Raw genomic sequence first — 21,697 nt, forward strand, 5'->3', positions numbered from 1 at the left:
TTTTTGACTTGGATCTTCATTTGCAAAGGGATCCTGCACAGATACCCAGCTGTCTCAGTTGTACAGTCCGTATAAACCCCCTCAGGGCCTATCCAGTGAGCAGACTTCACTTCTCTGAAGAGTAATGCCAAAAAAAAGTACACCCAGTTGGGGACTGTAAGTTTGAAAAATCATTTCCTTAAAAGAAGTATGAAAGTTTTGCTCTGTTGTGAATGAGTGATTGGATGTTTTCTTCAGTGTCTAAAGTTTAGACCAAAAAAAAGAAAGTGTTTTCAAATATTGTTTTATCGAATTCAGAGGAAGTTCTGTGTGTTAAAACAGTATTGAAGCGGCAAGCCTGGGAATGTGTGCTTGACTGGCACCAGTGTGACACTGGCCCATTGACTCAAAAGAGCCTGGACGTGCTCACGGCTCTCCGGTGAAGCCGGCCACAGCTTGCATACCTCTAGGAGGAAGAGCTTTGCTTTTCCACCAGTGGTTTGGCACTCAGAAAAGCAGGAATTGTACAGATCACAGACACAAACTTTAAAGTAGACTCCGAGTAAAACTCTGAAAAGGCAGGGTGGTGCACACCCCCCAGAATCACGGCCCTACAGAGGGAGGCGGCTGCCCAGCAGGGCATGGCCTGTACTCTCACCCTCCCCCCCCCCCCCCCAGCTCATAGTTATAAAGCATTCTGGCTTAGTGTCAAGAGTTTATCTTTTGGCCCCTTCCTTCCACAACTGCACAATCAATGGAGGGAAATCTGCAGTAGCAGAGAGAGGGTTTCCAAAAAACACTTGTGCAGGGGCTGTCATCACAAGGGGAGAAGAGGACCTTGTGGATGGTGTGCTGTAGGAAGGGAAACCTGATCCACCGTCAGAGTGGGAGCTACTGAGTGCCGCTTGATTGAATCAACTGCTGTGTTATTTCAGGAGCAGCTGAAGACCTCAGCAGCTCAGTGAGTCCACACATCAGGCAAGAGGCTGCCTGAGCCCAGGAGGAGGTGTGGGGGCTGCTAAGAACCTGACCGGAAGCCATGCTGCACTTCCACAGCCTTACCTTGCAGCCTTCACAAGTTTGGTCTCTTTCCTCTTGTGTTAAGAGTCTTTTTTTCCCCCCTTAAATGAGAAGTGGGGAGGCATGCACACTGACCAGGATCTACCCCACAAGCCTACTAGGGGGCGATGCTCTGCTCATCTGGGGCCATTGCTCCATTGCAATGGGAGCCATTCTAGTGCCTAAGGCAGAGGCCATGGAGCCATCCTCAGTGCCCAAGGCTGCTTGCTCCAGTGGAGCCTTGGCTGCAGGAGGGGAAGAGAGAGACAGAGAGGAAGGAGAGGGGGAAGGGTGGAGAAGCAGATGGGTGCTTCTGTGTGCCCTGGCTGGGAATCAAACCCTGGACATACATATGCTGGGCCGACGCCCTACCACTGAGCCAAACAGCCAGGGCCTTGTGTTAAGATTCGTTAGGGACTGAGATTTCCTCTATGTTCCTTTTGGCAATCGCTTGCTAGTCATATCCCCTGGTCTGTGTGGTACCCGGGTTCTGCCACCCCTACATCCTGGCTGCCTCACAGTCTGCCAGGGAGGACCTACCAGACCAGAATCTATGAGCAGGACTGGGACTCCTTGTGTTTCAGGCTCCCGAGGGACACGGCACAACCAGAGACAGGAGCCCCCCTGCTGGCCCCAAGTCCTGACATTCTTTGGCAAAACAGAAAGGCTTGGCATAGGAGGTAAACTGAGATCTGAGGTGGCCTCAGGACACCCTGCACGCTCCACTGGCCCACTCAGTAGAGAAATCAGACCTAAATGTGACCCCGAGGACCCTGGAAGACAGGAACTTGGATTTATCCAGACTAAAATGTCACCATTCGGTTGAGATTCATCAACAGGTTATATCTTTTTATAAGATGTCTGAACAAGTGGTTGTCAGTTGCTAAACTTTTTACTTTTTTAGGAACATTGAACTGCCTCCCGTATGTGCCCTGACCAGGGAATCAAACTGGCAACCTCTGAGCTCTGGGATGATGCTCCAACCACAAAGCCCTCCGGCCAGGGCTTAATTTTTACTGATTTTTAGAGACAGAGAGAGGAAGGGAGAGGGGAGGGGGAAGGGAAGCATTTGTTGTTCCCCTCGGTCATGCATATTTTGGTTGCTTCCATTTTGTGCCTTGACCGGGGATCAAACCCGCAACCTTGTTGCTGGACAGTGCCCTTAACCAACTGAGCTACCTGTCCAAGGCCACCAACCTTTACTTTTTAACAGAGCAAGTGCTGCCTCCCCAGGTGTGAAGCATCAACCTTCCTTGCCAACATTCTGTTTCAGAAATAGTGACTCACAATAAGGTTACACAGCTTTTACAGAGAGCCCTTCCATGTGATCCATACACACCCTGTGCAGGAAATGGACTTTTGTCTTCAATTTACAGATGAGACTGGAGCTCAACAAACCCACTTCTCTCCAAATCTCAGCTTTTTCTTATAGCACTACTCTGGAAAGACCATAACTGGTCAACTCTGATGTAAAGGTCTAGCTAATAAATATATGACACTTTAAAACTGTTAAGTACTGTACAAATACAGGTTACTTTGTTACAAGCAAGTGTTGGTCTATAGTCAATTTTCAGTACAAGTACAGTCGTATTACAAAGCAGTACCTTCAGTTTCTTTGAACCCAGGCTTCCATCATTCCACACTCCCGCTTTCCCTTCGCCCTCTGTCCCCTTTCCTGGGTCTCCCTCTGCCACCCAAGCCTAACTCTAAATGTTGGTGGAAGCACTCAGGCCTGGGCTCCCTGTCTCTTCTCTCATCTCATTCAGTACCATGACCTCAAATTCCACCTCTATACAGATAACATCCACAGTTATAAATACAGTCTGAGCTCTCTCTAGATTCAAGGTCCAGTGACACGGGACACCTTTTGTATGTTAAAACTGGTGATCTTCAGCCTGCTTGCTCCCATTTCTGCCCTGTTGACCCATCTCTGTATTAAGGCACTACCAAGAAACCGAACTAGTATCTTTCATTCCTCCCTCCCTCTCAAGGTTTTGTTGATTCTCCAGGATAATTACAAAATAACCTGGTGTGCTCGTGCCCTGCGCGACCTTAGTCCGGTCAGCTTATCTTTCCTGTCATCAGTCCAGCAGCTCCTAACTGGGCTTCTTACCTCCCTTCTTAACTCCCTGCAATCCAGTTTCCTTACTTCAGCCCCAGTGGCTTTGTCTTCCCAGAGTGATTTCCTTACAACATGGTGGTTTTCCACCGTCAGTCTGAAGACGGGTGCCAGTCACAGTTGAAAACCACTGACATCGATAATACCATTCCCCTGCTTAAAAAACCTCTGATGGTTTTTCTTTGCACTTGGAATAAAATGTAGCTTCTCTTCCTATCTCTCCTGCCACTCCCCATGGGGCTCTAGCTGCACTGATGGTACTTCCACAAACACACCTTGGGGTGTGTTTCCTCAAAAACACACCTGTTCCATTCCTCAGCCTAGTATTCCGTCCCCATCTGCAATGCATGCTCCTTCAAGACAGCTCGCCCTAGTCTCCTCAGAGAGGTCTTGAACTGCTGCCCAGAGTGGGTTTCTGCCCCATCCTGTCCCCACCTGTTCACCGTACCACCTGTCTCCCTCATTGCACTTGATCACACATGCAGCTTAGTGTTTACTTTTGGTCTCAACCCCACTTCCTGGCATGTAATAGGTTCTCAATAAATACTTGCTGACTGAATGAATATTTTACTTCTGAAGATTTGAAACACTTGCAAAAATTTCTGTTCCTCCCTTCTTCCTCACTTCAGAGACCTCCACCTTCAAAGACCTCTGCTTCTGCCATCCTGTCTGCAGGACTCAGCCCCAGAGAGGTGGCAGTGTGTGGGAAGGCGCAGTACTCGGGAACACCCACAATGGGACTAGGGGCATGCCACACTTTGCACATATAGATTCATTTAAAACTGAATATTTTATTAAAATGGAAATACTGATTTCTCCCTGGACAAGGAATAGGTCAGACCTAGGAGATAAATGAGTTTCAAGGGAATTATTAGGATCCTGTGATTGAAAAGTCTAGATAGGGGCCATTATGACCCTCAAGTCCTTTTTGGTATCTGTCTGTTTTCTGAGGTTCTGTGTATAGCTCCCGTCACACCCAAATGTGAGTCATTATGAGGTCCTGATTCCCCGTAGGCCATGGTGACTCATCCAGAGCTGACCCTGGGCAGTTCCAGGAAGCCAGACCAGCCAGAGAGCCCAGACCTACAGGTCCTCCCCTCTGGCATGAAAGCAGGGCAGCTCGCCAAAGGTCACAGGGTTACCCTGGGGTGGCTTCACACAGCTGCTGAGCCCCTGGATGCGAATCTTGTTCCATCAAGAACTTCTTTCATTCTGCTGAAAACCACAACCAAATTGGAGGATTGGGCCCCCTCCACATTTTCCCCGTGGGCCTTGACCACGCCCTGCTTTCCCTGGGCACTGTGGGGTTCCGGTCCTTGACGGCCAGCATCTCCATTCCCTATCTCTCCTTGGGTTTCTGCTTTATGGTTTCTGGTTCCAGAAGCCATCTCTGCCCACTTGGTACCTGCTGCAGTCTTTTCCTCAAGAATGAAAATCAGAGAGTCGTGGCTAAACTCCCAAGGAAAAGGAGACTCCCCGCCTGAGCTCACCTGGATACCCTGTTCTCCTGTTCCGGAGCAAACACATTCGCAAATGCTTTCTGGTGCGGCTGAAAACAAGAATCGAAATGAAAAGAGCTTCCCTGAGTTCTTGTTCCCTAAAAAGTGTCTCTTCCCTCTTTTCCAAAATTATGAAGTCAAACTCTTGTGCAAATTTACCACAATTTATTGAATTTTTCTGAGTAGTGGAAGTTCTGGTTAAAAATGTGAAGAGGGCCCTGGCCGGTTGGCTCAGCGGTAGAGCGTTGGCCTAGCGTGCGGAGGACCCAGGTTCGATTCCTGGCCAGGGCACACAGGAGAAGCGCCCATCTGCTTCTCCACCCCTCCCCCTCTCCTTCCTCTCTGTCTCTCTCTTCCCCTCCCGCAGCCAAGGCTCCATTGGAGCAAAGATGGCCCGGGCGCTGGGGATGGCTCTGTGGCCTCTGCCTCAGGCGCTAGAGTGGCTCTGGTCGCAACATGGGGACACCCAGGATGGGCAGAGCATCGCCCCCTGGTGGGCAGAGCGTCGCCCCTGGTGGACGTGCCGGGTGGATCCCGGTCGGGCGCATGCGGGAGTCTGTCTGACTGTCTCTCCCTGTTTCCAGCTTCAGAAAAATGAAAAAAAAAAAAAAAAATGTGAAGAGCCCTGGCTCCCTGAGCGTGGGGGGGGGGAGCCCAAAGCAGAGCCTCCATGCAGAGGCCTAAGCGTCCCCATCATACCCAGGGGTTGCTCTCTGCAGCTCCCAGGAAGCAGCGTCTATGGGGGCCTGAGTCTGGGCAGCCCATGGAAGAGAAAGCAGGGGCAGTAAGGACATGTGGGTGCCTTGGAAAGGGGACTCACCAGGAAGCTGTGCACGCTCCTGACGCACAGCACTCCCAGGCACTTTTCTGTGGTTAGAAAATATATGCTTTTTTAAGAATGTGACTTTCAAACAGAGCTAAACATTTAATCACAATGTGTGTGTAGGAAATCCTTTTCTGCTCCCATCCTACAAATATATGTAGTCACCTTTATACAGAACTGTGTTTATCTGTAACCAGTTCTGGGAAGCCCTCCGCCCCACTTGTAGTGAAGCCAAGGGGACTCCTCCAGGAGGCAGCCTCGAATCTTCACTGTTCACCACACACCTGGGAAGTTTAAGGTGATTTGGAAGAAGTCAAGCTTTGGTTTCACTGTCCCTTCTCCATGACAGATGAAGTCATAGGTCAGAGATATTTCAGCCTTCTTTCTCCATTCCCAAGTGTGTCTGCTGTCCCGCGTGGGTTCCTACAGCTCCTTCTCCCTGGCCTCACCATCGTTGCTGTGCTGGGCCTGTTGCCTCTGCTGCACCAGCTGCTTGTCCAGTTCCCGGAGCTGCTTCAGAAAGCCCCGGTTGGGTAGGACACAGCGGTTCTTGGCCACTTGCTGAATGGCGTCCACCAGGGTCATGTTCCTGTGGATCATCAGATAGGCCAGGACTAGGGTCGCTGACCGGCTGCGGCCCATGGCGCAGTGAACCAGGATCTTATCTGCAATGGAGTGAGGAGAAGCAGCAGCAGGTAGTAATCATTACATTCTGCACCACCACGCACTCTCAGGGTGACGAGCCAGTTTCCCTTAAGAGTATCTATCCTTCATGAAGCAGTAAAAATTAATTTATCAAATTTCAGCCCTTGGTTACACTTCTTAATATTCGTGATGAAATGGGATGTACACACAATGCACTTGGGCTGCATACCAAAGAGCAATGCTCATCTCAAGGAAAAGCACAGGGGAGATTGAGTTGCAAGCTGAATTAGCCACTGTTCCATGAATCACCATTTTTACTTAAAAAAATGAATGGCAGAGGAACGATGGTAATTCAAACTTGGGTATTCTCAAAAATGAACAAAGTCAGCCTGTCATGTCAAGGAAAACTGGTGGTATTTATTGCCAGTGATAAAATGCAAGCTTCTGAGGAAAGATTATATGTTCAGAAAACTTTATCACCACGAAGTTGACTGTTTCCCAATACTTTGAAGATTTTTATGTTAAGATCAGCGATGAAATTAACAAATGTGTTTTGTGATAATACACAGTGAAAAGGGTCAACATTTGAAAGCTCTACATAACTTTGTAAACCAATACTTTCCAAATTACCAGTACAGGATGTTGTAGAACCATGCATGAGTAAAACTTCATTCAGAGTGCAAGACAGATCAATGGCTTTTCATGTAGCTGAGTATGGAGTTCATTGACATGGCTTCGGATTCCACATCACAGCTATCACTTGTCAAGTTTGGGTGTAGTAAAGAACATCCACAGCTATCTGAAAAGCCTATTAAAGTATCTCTCCCTTCTCCAACTATGTATTCAATACTTATCTAAGTAAGGCTGGATTTTCTTCATCTTCATCAACCAAAACAGCGTATCGTAACAGACTGAATGCCGAAGCTCATGAGATTCCAACTGGATTCTAATAAGCCTAACATTGAAGAGATTTGCAAAAATGTGAATTAATGCCACTCTTCTCCCTAACTATCTTTGGAACATATAATGCTTCATAAAATGTTAATATGCAGTGGTGCATTTCATTATTTTTAAATAATTAAAATTTTCAATTTTTCTTTCTCATAGGGTAATACTGATAGAGATAACCTATATAAACAAAAGCTCTTTGAGGTCTTCAATAATATTTAAGAGTGTGAAAGCGTTCTGAGAACAAAAAGATTGAGAACTAGAGTTCTAAAAGAAGCTTCACAAAAATAAAAGCTCCCTTTGGCCACTACCACAGCAATAGCTGGGCCCAGCCGAGAAGCCTTGATGTGAAGCTGTTTCCTCATCCACCATTTGGTGGCGCTCTAGAGCTCACATAGCATCAATGTGCATTATCTCATTTCATCCTTAATATAACCTTCGAGGTTTCGTTGTCATCATCCCTGCTTTACAGAGAAGAAAACATGCTTAGAGAGGTGAAATGACCAGAGGTCACTCAAAAAGCACTAAAAATAGTTCAAAGCAACATACATTGAGCCCATACTGTGTGCGGACACTGGCCATTATGCTCTTGAGACAGAGAAAATGAGATTAGGCTCTCTGGCTGTAACCAACACTGCCACTACTGCCGTCCCAGTGGCCACCCTTTCCTGGTTGTGCAACCGCTCTGCTGGGATTGAGCTGGCTGGGCAGCTTGAACTTTGTGACCCAGTGCTGTCCCTGTTCCTGAGTCTTGGGCCTGAGGCCTGCAAGGGTGACCAAGAAGACACTCATCGGCATCCCCAGGTTTCTGGAGCAATGGTCAACACGCACAGCAGCGTGAGAAATCCAGTAGGCACCAGGATTCTCTCTCCCCACCTACCCTGGCTGGAGAGGCCTGCACTCCAGCCGACCGGACTCACAGGAGGCCTCTCCCCACACCATGCTGGTGCAGAGAAGTGTTCCACGAAGAGTTATTCATTTTATCACAATTCACTTTCACGAATCTCCACAAGCTACCCAGGCGGCCCTCCAAGCCTCCCTTCATGCTGCTGAGCTACAAGACTGGCTTCATCACCTTTACCTTGTGCCGATTGCCCAGGAAGGAGGGCAAGAAGCCAGGGCCGCGTCTTTATTGCTGGGTTGGGTTTGGGGGCGGCTGGCCCCCACATGACTGCGCTACCTCTGGCATTCTAATCCCCACAGACTGTTCCAGGGGCTGCCTGGCCCCTTGCCAGCTCTGCTGATAACTAAAGTGTTTCTTCCTCTGCTGGCAAAAAGGGTAATTCCTTCTGTCATGACTAAATGCTTGAAACAGATGAAAGCTGTAGTTCATTAAGTCTTTTGGGAACCTGAAGTCTGTTAAGTGGAAGGAGGGGGAAGGGAGAAGGAGAGGGTTGGAGAAAAAGAGGGGGAAAGAAGAGGGGGTGGGGTGGGTGGTGCTCAGCTCCAGCAGGAGGTCCTGGAATGGAAGTTTGTTTTTATGGCAGCAGCACGAATTCCATCGGCCATGTGAGCTTAGTAGGGCTTCCTGGGGTAAAGGGCCTGTCCCCAGACTCTCAGGGCACTTGTTCCCTCTGCTCTGGGAGTTAGACATCAGCCCACGAGGGCCCAGGACAAAGGCAGCACTGTCAACGGTGGCATTTTCTAGATCAGTGGCTTTCAATCTTTTTTGTGTGACTCCTGGAAATGCTATAATAAAGTTCACAGCTAACGCATATATAGCCTCACCTCACGTCACCTCACCTTACCTTGTATCTTCCAAGTATGTTGTTACGTGTTTTTTATTGTAGTCAGTCCTCACAACAACCTGATGAGATGGATAAAATGATGGTCCCCATTTTTCAGAGGAGGTAGTTGAAGTGCAGAGAAGTGACTTGTCCAAACTGCACAGCTAGGAAGTGGCAGAACTGAGATTCAAGCCTAGGCCCCCGCGCCAGAGGCAAAGCTCTTAAGTGCAATGTGGTATATCACAAGTGTGTGTGTGTCAGACAAGTTTCACAAAATGACACATACTTTTATTACTAGCAACACCTGCTGATATTTTCCATTCTTTTTTAATCTAGTCAATGTTTTAAAAAGAAATGCTGGTTGTACCCTCTACATTGTTTTGATGATTCACTATAGGTTACAATCTATGTTTGAAAAAGTGGTAATTTCAATGAAATATTTCCCCTTAGGCCTTTATGAAAAGTTGAATTCCCACAATCTTATGAAGAAAACCCCAATTTCAAATCTCTACTGCTTCCCATTGCATACTTTCACTTGTGACCAGAAGGTAGGCTCTGTCACTTAACTCAGACATACAGGCTAAGACCCCTAAGCCACCCCCACCTTCACCATCACTATGATCTCCCAGGTGCGTGCTTCTAAACAACCTCCCTCCTTGGTTTGAGGGATCCCTTTGCCTGTTTCTGTCTCATGACCTTGGAACATGCCTTTCTCAACAGGATGCAAAGTCAGAGTTCATACTTCTTCCCAAACCATTCTGGAAGTCCACAGAAAATGGGCACGTGGTGTATTTTGAACTGCCCAGGGGCAGGCCCATCTGTGCTGCAGTGAGGCAGAAGACCCTTAAACACCCTGAATGTGGGATTTGGTTAAAGCTTGGAAGCACCACAGAATCAATCTCCCACTCAAAAGCAGACTTCGTTTATTCGTACCTGCGTTATCCATAATAGATTTTAAGATGGCTTCAAAAGCGGCTTGTGGACTTTCCGTTTAAGAAGAAAGAACAAAAAGAGAGTGGTGATACTAAGATCTGATCTTTAGAGCCTTATGGTTTCTGTTCCTGGGTTTCTTAGAATTTCATTAAATTAAAACCACACTAATTCGACGCTGAGGATGCCGTGCCAGGAGCAGTTAGGCAATCCAAGCGGCGTTCCCACGGCAGGATTTTGTCAGTACTCGTTTTTCTGACGAAGAATGACAAGTTCAGTCATTTCAGGTCCTATAACCAGCTGGAGTGTCTCACTTTCCATAATATTTGGGGACTTCTTACACATCACAGTCATCAGATGCTCAAAATAAGGGCAAAAGATTCTTCCATGAGGCTCAAGTGACAGAAGGAATTCCCACTGGCTTCTGAAGACCTCTGTGACCATGGTCACATCACGTGGCTTCTCTGGGCCTCTGCTTCCTCAGTCTCAGGACAGGACAGTAGACTAAATTATCTCCAAGATTTTTCAAGAGTGACTGAGGTTCCCCGGGGATTTCTTTCAGAAAGGGCAGAGCAGGGTAGGGCAGGGGTAAGAGTGGCCCCTGGGGCTGCTCCCAGGCCTCAGGTGCAGCTCCACAGCACCGTAAGCAACACTCTTTAACAGGAGTGAACAAGAGCTGCGAGGGCAGCGGTGGGCAACAGTGTGGACTTGGCAGAAACTAGCCAAGAAAGAAGAGGAAAGATGAGAGAAAGGAAAAGAGATGCCTTGCCTTTTGTCCAGACTGTCCATCAGCACCTCTTACATCAAGAGTATAATAAGAAACATACGAGTGGGCCTGCCTCTAAAATGCTAGGTTTCCCAATGCTTGACTAGACACAGCCAGGCCGCCAGCACATGTGGCATCCCCATGGTTTGGCATCTGTGACGATGCCTGTTGCTGCGCTAAGCGGCATTTTCTTCAGTTACTTGACCACTCAGAACACAGGTTGCAAACGGACAGCCATTGGATTTCTTTGATTTGGTCTCCACAGCATTTTAAGAAATTTTCGATTTGTTGCCAATGCTTAAAAAATAAATGATTTTACACTAAACTCCAAGATTGGAGATATTTCTTGAAAAGTCATATCTACCCCATTTGCACTGATTCTCACAAAACAAATGTTGGCTAGGACTGAGTGGCAGCTGCCCCCTTTGGAGGGGATATGAGGCTCTCCACTTAGCCACAGTGTCCCCTAGCTGCAGCTTCATTCATTCACGCTCTCTGCCTGGTCCAGAAGGGTTGGCCTTCGAGGCCTCAACTCAAGGAATTCTTTAGATATGCAAGTACACAGGGCGCTGAGGAAGGAGTGCGGCCTCCCTCCGGCAATGCGGCAATGTGGCAATGCGGTCATGTCTTGATGCCCATTCCCAACCAAATGATCTGGCCCCCACTCCCTCGGATTCTCTGACCTGCGTATGGACGCGTTCCTCTTGACCCTCTCTTTGTTAGGTGCTTCCGACCACTTGGTTTACCAATCACTATCCGCACCAGCTTGACATCTCCACATTGAAGCTCTGTGATCTGCCCAGGCCTAAACAGGACTCGAGAGCCCCATTCTTTCCTGGTTCGGCAGTGGGGGCAGACTCTAAAATTACATGCTGGGAACCAAAAACAAGCTGTCATGTGAGTATATCATTACTAGTTCAAAGTTGGAATGTCTTTTTTTCTTTTGGGACTGGAAACTTTATTATGATGATGTACATGTGCTGGTGTGGTTATGCGTTTCACGGTGCATGACCTCTCTTTATCAAACACATCTGAGAGCCTGCTGCACACCAGGTTCTATGCTGAGTGCTTATGTCCGTTACTGCTGAGCCTCATTATAACCTTTCAAGGTAAATATTTTTAACACCAGATGGAGAAACCAAGCCTCCGAGAAATCACAGTTAGGAAGTTGTGCAGCATGAATTTGAACCCAGCCCTGTCTCCCTCCAAAGCCTGCCAGACCCCTTCCATTAAGGGGAAGGCCAAGAATATAGTAAGGGCAAGTGAAACGGAAGGATTGGGGACTTGTACTGTAGTTCTTTGTTTTTTCATGTCAAATATGTTTTCAGTTAACTTCAAATGCTCTGAGGCGAATTTTACCTCGTGGTGATGAGTCAGAGTCCAGTTGCTTTTTGATCCTGCCTGGAAACTCAGAATGTGCATGGAAACACAAAAGATGGCCTGTAAATGGACTCATAAAAGAACAGCTTTGAAATGAGGCATCCCTGAATACAAGCACTCCAGCTCCATGAGTTTCTTTTTTATCACGACATTGCTTTGTGAAACAAAATAACAACAAATTGTTGGTGCCTACAGCTGTCTGTGGGGCCAGGGCCACCTTGGGATGGCCATCAAGGTATGGGTCTGTTCGGCAGACATGGCCTAGACCTAGCCACAGGTTGCAGGCTACTGAAGCAGGCCAGTCGGTCAGGCAGTGAACCTTGTCATCTCTGCCTCTTCTGGTAAGAAAGGCGTTCAGTGTAGCAGTCCCTCCTTACCCGGGGACGATATGTCCCAAGACCCCCAATGGCTCCCTAAAACCACAGATAGTGCTGAACGTAAACAATTTCAACTCTGCTGGAAATGTGGCAGCAGCTGCTTTATTGGCAGATGCAGCCTCTCCAGTAATTTTTATATTTTTGGAATACCTGAATCTCTAACCATCCCTCACTTGCAGTAAGTGGTTTGGTGTCACTTATTTCAGGGGACCCCTTACTCAAATCTTCATACAGGCTCAGTGCTTTCTGGTGCCACAGGTTGCCACTCATCAGAACACATTTTCTGTTCTGTCTTCCATCCACAAATTTAATGCTTTTTCCATCTTAATTAAGCACTTATCTATGGCCTTAACTTTTTTGCAGTTTAAGGTGTGACAGCAAAACTAGCACAAATTTCTTCTTTCTTCTTCACAGTTTCACAGATGGAAGATTCCTTCACAGTAAGATCTTAGCAACCTTAGCATACAATTTTTTTTCTATCCCTATTAACTCAAGAACTTTCATCTTTTCACTTTCAGATTCTGTTTGGCATATCTGATTTGCCAGCATCTCTACTGTTGCACTTTGGGGCCATTAAGTAAAATAAGGGTTACTTGAACTCAAGTACAGCGATATGGAGACAGTCAATCTGATAACTGAGCTGGCTACTAAGTGACTAATGGCAGGGAGCATATACAGTGTGGATACACTGAACAAAGGGATGATTCACGTCCCTGACAAGATGGATCAGGTCATTGCAAGATTTCATTACACTACTCAGAATGGCATGCAATTTAAAACTTATGAGTTGCTTATTTCTGGAATTTTTCATTTAATATTTTCAGACCAGTGGATGATTGCAGGTAACTGAAACTATGTAAAGTGAAACTACAAATAAGGGAAGACTACTGTAACTGGATACCCTGAATTATGTGATGGTCCCATAAAGGGTTATGACACATGGAGCTGATGTCAGAGCACAGATTAGGGATTTGAAGTCCTTCTGGTCTCTATGGAATGCCACTGAAATACACCCTGCAGCAATAATTGTATATTGTCGTACCTGACGGATTCCTAAATTGTGTCCTTCTCCCCAAAACAGCCTTGTAGCAGCCCTGGCCGGGTTGCTAAGTGGATAGTGTCACCTAGGCATGCCAAGGTTGGGGTTTGATCCCTAGCTAGGGGCACATTTGAGAGGCAATCAATGAGTGCACAACTAAATGGCACAACTAAGTGGAACAACGAGTTGATGCTTCTCTCGCTTTCTCGCTTTTTCTCCCCTACCCCTCAAATCAATGGAAAAATTAAGAGTAAAATAGCCTTGTCACCTTTCCCTGGATTAGGGCAGCTAAAACTGCATTTTGAGTGCAAGGACTAGTACTATGATTTAAAAGATGGCTGGTCAACCTTGGGAAACTTGGACATTACAGGTGCAAAGCTCAATCTCAAATACAGTTTGCCACTTAAAAAGGCTGGTTGTCAGCTTTCTACAGGAAGCCTAACTAGACTGAGTGTTATGGGAGGTGGAGGGGGTAAGGAAGCTGTGGGCTTGCTTGGTTGGCAGTAGAATTTGAAGTCTTTCCACAGATTTCCACTCAAGTCAGCTCCCTGAGGATTTTCTGGCATCAATACCCTTGACTACTACTCGGGTCTGGGCACAGGCACAGTTAGTGTCCCCTGAGCATCCCAGCTTTGAGGGGTCCCAGACCACCCCACTTCCGGAAGTATCACTGATGTGCCTTAAGAAAGAGAGATTCAGGCCAAAGGCCTCTCCTCTGAACCCTCCTGATGCCAATTCAACCAAAGCCCCGCCAGCAGCACGCTCAGTGGGGCTTACAGCTTTCAGGGGCACAGACCTTTCCAGCTCACCCACATGTAACAGGGCCGGCTTTGCTTTGCGAAGGGAGCAGACTCTTAGAGTGCATAGAACCCTCTCCCGGGGAGGGGCGGGGCCTCTGGCGGGGGTGGGGCCACTCGTGGGCTGCAGGTCTCTTACTGTCTTCGGAGTGGAGCGCAGCGTCAATGAAAGCGGCCGCGGAGTAGAAGAAGATGCTGAGGTCAAAGGTGGGCACGTCGTCGGCCTCCACTCCGTGGTACTGGATGGCCATGTCGCGGTAATAGTCGGGTCCCGTGTCCACATTCCAGCGGCCGTGGGCAGCGTTCAGCACATGCGTGAAGCCCGCCTTCTGCAGCCCATAGCGGTCCAGCGCCGTAGCCCTGGGCGCAAAGGAGGAAGGCTGGTCGGCTGGGTGGCGCCTTAGCCTGGAACTGGGGGAGGGGAACTAGGAGGCCGTCCACTGGTTTCTGCAGTCGATTCGGCTTCCAAAATAAGGTCTAGTTAGCGGAATGAAGGTCCAAAGCCCTGCCCTTACTGACCCTTGGGTACGGGTGCCCTTTCTTGTTTTTGGCTAGGGTGCTTCAAGAAGGGAAAGGGGTTGGAGGGTGTGGTAGGGAGCTATTCATTTGTACGGTAATTCTTTCTTCATTCACCAAATATGAAAGAGTTTGCTTGGTGCTGGACACTACGGTGGCTGCAGGAAAGGGCTATCACCAGCCAAATCCTCCTGCCCCAAAAGGCATCCAAAATAAGCCGTTTGTCAGGCACAGCTGAAAGTAGGGCAAAGGGCCGCCTTCACAGGGCCTCAGGAGACTTTAAGTGGCCTATCCTCTGAACCCTCCTTCTGTTTATAGGGTTTGGAGGTTGGGGTTTGAATGAATAGTTTAAGACAAGCCTTTTAGTACTAGGTTTTATTGGGATTGGACAAAATTCTCTCTTTTTTTTTTTTATGATCAAGAATACATTTATTTATTATAGTTTCAAGTTGGCCCAGCACTTCTGATAGAAACAATCAGGTTATAAAAATATATAACCCATAGTTTTGGCCCTTAAAATAGCTGAAAATCTGAGAAGCTTAAATCTGAGTAGCTTTAAAAAAAAGGGAATAAAACTAATTTACATAAAATTATTAGAAAGCAGTGACATGTTGATTGGCATGATAATGGCTAGACATGGTAAGAGTTTGAAGAGGAGCCAGATAGGTATGTGTTTCAGTAAGGAGAAAGACTGTTCTTTGAATGGCAACAAAGGGGAAGGGGGTTGTTTCTGTAGTTTGGTGAGTACATCAAGATAAAAACATAAAAAGAACAATGAATTTCAGGGCAGTGAACATGGTGTGAGCTGGGATCCGGGGGAGACTGTCCTACTGAAGTACAATGCACACACCAGCAAATAGTGAGGAGGGACACCTAGTTGTGAAGGTCAGATTTCCCTGGGGGTTTGTTGTACAAAAAGCAGCCAGTGAGAAGGGCAGGTTGACTGACTGCAAGCCATCAAGATACTACGCCACTGTATCGCTAAACTGAATCTTGAGAATTTATTCCCAAACTAATCAAAAACAAGAAAGCTATACATGTAAAGACACTTTGTGCCAAGGCAGTCACAGGAAAAGAAAAACTTTAAATACAAAATGAGATTGGGCAAAATTCTTGGTATTGATAGTCACAGGATTGGTGATCACAAGGCAAAACCCTTGCTCTAGTGAGTGAATCATTGCCTAGTTGGGCAAAACACTGTTGTGAGAAGGAGAGCTATTTGAGCAGTCTGTTGTTTCAATTGAATTAGGGGCATTCCTGAAGCCAACAGTGGAGTTATTTTCTGGTTTATAGCTTTAGCTTTCTAGGCAAGAATGTCCAAGAACAAAGTCAATTCACGTTGAAGTAGGTGGCCTTGGAACATGGGGCAGAGGAAGCAGGGGTTATTTCTGCCTAGAGGTGTCAGGGGAGGCTTTATAGGAAAGGGGCTTGCCTTACTACAAGGTCAGTCCTTGGCAATGGAGGGGAGGAGGGAGGTCAGGGCATGCCAAGCCAAGGAGATAGCGCAACATAAGAAATGGAGGCTGGAGATAATGAAGGCCTTTCAGGAAATTTTCATTATTTCCTGTATATAACCATTTATCCCCAAATAATGGTTTAGATTCTATTGTACACCAGGCATTATCCTGGGTCCTGATGTTGCAGCAATAAACAGATTAGTCAAGGTCCTTTAGGAAGCTTAGATTCCAACAGGGATAGCAAATTAACAACAAATAAATAAACAAGATGATTTCAGATATCAATTAGAGCTATGTAGAACAACCATGGTCCTGCTCTAGGTAAGGTGGTCAGGGATGGCCACTGCTAGGAGGTGCCGTTTAAGCTAAGACTGAGGAATGAGAAAAAGCTAGGCAGGGAAAGAGTTGGAGGAAAAGTATTTCATCCAGGTAGAGGGAACAGCAAGTGCTAAGAACAGAAGGGAAATAGTGTGGCTATAGCAGCGAGAGGTGTGGTGCAGGAGGAATTTGGACAGGTAGGCAGGGGCAGGGTCATGGGAGGCCCTGGACGCCAGAGGAGAAAGAGTTTGGATTTTATTCTAAGTGTGCCGCACAGGATATTAAGGAAAGGGTGAGCATTGTTTATTTTTTTAAAGTTCAGTCTGGCTGATGTGTGGAGGGAGATGGTTTGGAGAGGGGCAAAAATAGAAGTGGGAGCTCTGTTGGAGGCTGTCACAGTTGTACAGCCAAGAGAGGGAGGTGGCTTGGACTTGCTGATAGGTTGGGAATGGAGGCAGGGAGGAGGGGACTGGTTTGGCCAGAGCATAGGATGTGAGAGGACTTTTCGAGAGGGAGTGTGGAATTTAATCATGGAAGTGCTTGGGTGCCAGGATCTGTATTTGGGAGTCAAGGAGAGCTTTTGATGTTTGGGGAAAGGTGATCCCATCTGGGCTTTAAAAGATCATCTCTCTCAATAGCACAAAGACCACTGATACAGCTCAGGGAAGAGGTGACAAGCATCTGGAGCCATAACAGTAAGAGGCCAGAGTGGCATTGTGCCCCAGCTGAGGGCTTATCTCAAGGCCACTGGTAAAAAGACATGGACGGAAGTGGCCATAAGGGATGCCAAGATGGGTCAGCACCCTTGCCGAGAGGAGCCCTGCCACAGGAACACATGCCATGGCCCCCCCGCTGAGACCCCTTATCAATTGTTGGTTTCCTAGAGCTTTTTGTTTGCTGTGAGAGGAACTACAATGGAGTCCAGTTTCCGGAAGGAGCTAAACACAGGCATAGAGCTTTCAAGAACATTTGCCAACAGCCCATTAGAACCGAGGCATAGGGAGATGGGAGTTCAACCAAGCCCCCAGCTGGCCTTTGGTGCTGCCATCCTGATTATGGAACACATTTTGCTTTCAATTTTTCCTTAGAAAGGTCTGCTTTTCATTTTTCTTCTTGTCCCAAAGTATGTATACAACAAACATAATATTTTGGGGATATAGATCTGTGCTCAATTAAAGGCTCCACTAATGGAGTCGGTCTTGCTGAGTAGCAATCAACCTCACTTTGAGGTTGAGCTCAGTGGAAAAATTAAAATTAACTGTCCTTGACAGGAAGTTTCTATCCACCATAAAGACTGTTCTCTCTGGGTTCAGCAGCTGGGGTTCAATATAATCAAATGGCAGTTGGAATAAACAACTGTTTGCACTTGGCTGCTTTGGGGGTCAAGGATCGGGGGAGGGGATGCTGCAAGACTCCCTGCACGACACCTTTATGTTCACCCCACAGAGCCAGTTTTGCCTGGTGTCCAATGGAGGAAAAGGGCTCGAGGGCAGGATTAGACCTGGTGGGGATCTGCGGCTGGCTGCAGGGCCCTGCGGCTGCCTGGCCTGGGGAGGGGAGGCGGGTCCTCACACACCGCTCCAGGGATTCCCCTGAGCTCAGTGCATTCAGAGTCCAGTTGAGGGCTCCAAAGAGAACCCATGGCAGAGTGGGGGTCTACACATCAACAGGCTGACTCAGGAGATGGGGCTGTGATGGAGGCAGATCCCCAGTTGGCCAGGATATCTAGCTCAGCAAGTATTGGGAGTGGTGGTAGCGGTGATAGAGAGTGCTGTCTGGCATTGTATTGCTTCTTGTTTTTTGTTTGTTTGGTTGGTTTGTTTTAAGTCTACCTGCTCAGATATGTGATGTGTAAAAAAGACTAAGAAAGGTGCCTCTTCCGAAGGAGAAAAACTCAGAAGAAAAAACAGATCTAGTAATTTACTTCTAGAATCTCAATGATGCAAGAGCTTTAATTTCTGGTTGTTTAAGAAAAAAATCCTAGATGTAAGCAATCTGTCCATTAAAAAGCATATGTAATCTAATTATAAAAATAATACATGATCAATGCAGAATGTGGAAAACATCCCCTCATGCACTCACACAATCACCTGTATTTCTAACCCCCAGAGAGAAAGATAATTTGCTTTTTGATATAAAATCTTCCAGTTGTTTTTGTATGTATAGATTTGTATGTTTTTTGTTTGTTTGTTTGTTTTGTATTTTTCTAAAGCTGGAAATGGGGAGAGACAGTCAGACAGACTCCCGCATGCACCTGACGGGGATCCACCGGGCACACCCACCAGGGGCGACGCTCTGCCCACCAGGGGGCGATAGCTCTGCCGCTGCCAGAGCCACTCTAGCGCCTGGGGCAGAGGCCAAGGAGCCATCCCCAGCGCCCGTGCCATCTTTACTCCAATGGAGCCTTGGCTGTGGGAGGGGAAGAGAGAGACAGAGAGGAAGGGGGGGGGGGTGGAGAAGCAAATGGGCGCTTCTCCTATGTGCCCTGGCCGGGAATCGAACCCGGGTCCCCCGCACGCCAGGCCGATGCTCTACTGCTGAGCCAACCGGCCAGGGCCTAGATTTGTATGTTTTATATAGAGATTTATCTGGGAGTACAATACTGTATATGCAGTTTCAAAAACTTTGAGATGGTGATATTATAAACATCTGCCCCAGTCAACCTCTGACCTTCAAGAGATGTTTGCCATTCCATTCTGTAGGTAAGTCTCAGTTTTACCTCACCAAGCCCCTATTTTGGCCATTTGTCTTTTCTCTATCTCTGTCTCTATCCTTACCTCTCTCTCTCTCTCTCTCTCTCTCTCTCTCTCTCTCTCTCTCTCTCCTGGAAGAAGTTTGGCAGGTATTATAAAAAACAAACACTTTAAAACAAACAACTTTGCTGTGTTTCTTTGGGCACATCTCTGATTATGTCCTTAGGAGATTTTTTTAAAGAAGGAAATCTTTTTATTTATTTATTTTTTCAGAGGCAGAGATAGACAGGGACAGACAGACAGGAACGGAGAGAGATGAGAAGCATCAATCATCAGTTTCTCATTGTGCGTTGCGACTTCTTAGTTGTTCATTGATTGCTTTCTCACATGTGCCTTGACCGTGGGCCTTCAGCAGACTGAGTAACCCCCTGCTGGAGCCAGCAACCTTGGGTCCAAGCTGGTGAGCTGTTTGCTCAAACCAGATGAGTCTGCGCTCAAGCTGGCGACCTCGGGGTCTCGAACCTGGGTCTTAGGAGATTTTTTAAAGTTGTTTTTTTTTTGACAGGATGTTTTCCACATTCTGCATTGATCATAGTGGGTCAGTGGGTATGAGCATGTTTAACACATTTGAAACTCTTACTAAATTATCCTCCAGAAAGATTGCTCAAATCATTTCGAGTTTTATTCTTTGCTGTTTGCTAATCTCATAGGCAAAAACAAAAACAGAATACCACCAACAAAATGGTATCTCATTTTCATAATTTGTTTTAGCAATGACGTTGGACATTTGCTCACACATTTATTGGGCTCATGCAGTGCACTTTTGAAGATGTTGTCATGTTCCTGTTTTTGACCCAGTTCTTCCCCTCCCTGTGAACCTCACCTAGCTCTGGATTCTGACTCCAGATTAAAGGGCCAAGGAGGTGGCTTCCTTCCTGTACCACCCCATTTCCTCAGCCAGACCTTCCCTTCCCTTCCTTCCTCCTGTAGCCTGGCCCAGCTTCCTTCCAGCCCCTCTGGACTTCCTTCCAGAAGCTTGCTTCGAACCCCCCCTCCCCCACTTTAGGAAGTAACTGAGAAGAGGCTGCCGGAAGCAGTCTCCTGGGGAAGCCCTCCCGTCATTCCACTCTTTCAGGCCCCGTGGTGCTCTCCTGAGTCCCAGCCTACATCCCTCAGCATCCCCAAAAGCCCATTGTCCCAGGGGTATGCCCTTACACAGAGGGGAGCAGGGACATGCCCGTGCATATCTGGGCAGCCCTCCACCAGCCACAGGCAGTGAGAAACCAGCTGTCCCATAGTGCCAGGAACCTGCCATGGGCATTGAAGAATGCCCACTAAAATCAGGCGGTTCTCCACACCCTTGTGTCTGTGAGGACCCGCTGATTTCTTGCACCTAATTATGGACTCCTGTTGGCTTATGGCCTGTATCCTGCAATCTGGCACCTTACTTATTCTGTCTGATAAGTGCAACACTGTTGTGGTCTCACATCATTTCATGGACATGACCCTGATGGTGACATTCTCCTCTTTGACCAGACCTGTTCCTTGCAGGTGGCTTTTGAAACACCAGGTATATTTCTAGCTTTTGTTCTCAGTTAATTCACCTGATATGAAGTGAAACTCACTGGTTTTCTAGTTTCTTGGTTGTTCTTATTATTTGCTGAGGGTGAAGCTGTTTGGTTTCGAGGCCCCTCAGAAAATAGAGGCCTGACAGGTGTTGTTATCATAAGTTTAAACCACCGCATGAGCTAAAACAACTGAAGCTCTGGGACTCCCAGTTTTTTTTTTTGTTGAATAGAACCAATTACACTGGTAGTACTTTCCTTATAAGATTCTTGTAAAGTCTAATGATGTCATATTCAAGGGGTGTTTTTTTTTTTGACAGGTTAAAAGATAAATTCAAGAGGAAAAAAGCAGTAAAAAATTACACCAAATTGTGATCAGCAGTTATCTCTGGGTAATGAGATTATAGGTAATGGGAATTTTAATTTCTTTTTTTTTTTTTGTCTATCTGTGTTTTGTAAATTTTTGGTGACAAAGATGTCACATAGTCACATGATAATTTAAATATTTATATAACTATGATTTTTATTGATGTTATTTCCTTAATTCTCAGGAGAGACTATTGCAAAGGTGGCGTTGGCCTTGTTAATTCTTTTTTTTTTTAAAGGTATTTTTTTTTTCTCTTTCTTTTTTTTTTTTTTTTTTTACAGAGGCAGAGATAGACAGGGACAGACAGACAGGAACAGAGAGAGATGAGAAGCATCAATCATCAGTTTCTCGTTGTGCGTTGCGACTTCTTAGTTGTTCATTGATTGCTTTCTCACATGTGCCTTGACCGTGGGCCTTCAGCAGACCGAGTAACCCCTTGCTGGAGCCAGCGACCTTGGGTCCAAGCTGGCGAGCTCTTTGCTCAAGCCAGATGAGCCCGCGCGGGACCTCGGAGTCTCGAACCTGGGTACTTCCGCATCCCAGTCCGACGCTCTATCCACTGCGCCACCGCCTGGTCAGGCGGCCTTGTTAATTCTTGTTAGAAATCCTTTCAGCATCTGCTCGCTCCCCAGACTCTGGTCCTCCAAGGATGGAGGCTGGAGCGGACAGAGAACACACAGGACGTCTGGTTCA

General features: G+C 46.9%; 1 protein-coding gene across 3 annotated transcripts in view; it reads right to left on the minus strand.

Moving 5' to 3' along the window:
- Positions 1 to 5,303: 5,303 nt before the first annotated feature.
- The window catches only part of DUSP29 (dual specificity phosphatase 29), a 36,188-nt gene continuing 19,794 nt past the window's right edge, over positions 5,304 to 21,697 (minus strand). For all 3 annotated transcript variants that reach the window (XM_066243123.1, XM_066243124.1, XM_066243125.1), the window contains 2 exons: positions 14,228 to 14,448; positions 5,304 to 6,144 (listed from right to left, as the gene is read on the minus strand). In XM_066243123.1, coding sequence (XP_066099220.1) covers positions 5,903 to 6,144; positions 14,228 to 14,448 — 463 coding nt within the window. In that variant the 3' untranslated portion in view covers positions 5,304 to 5,902. The remainder of the gene's footprint in view (positions 6,145 to 14,227; positions 14,449 to 21,697) is intronic.

Source organism: Saccopteryx bilineata, chromosome 9 (assembly GCF_036850765.1).
Source record: "Saccopteryx bilineata isolate mSacBil1 chromosome 9, mSacBil1_pri_phased_curated, whole genome shotgun sequence".
Taxonomy (NCBI): Eukaryota; Metazoa; Chordata; class Mammalia; order Chiroptera; family Emballonuridae; genus Saccopteryx; species Saccopteryx bilineata.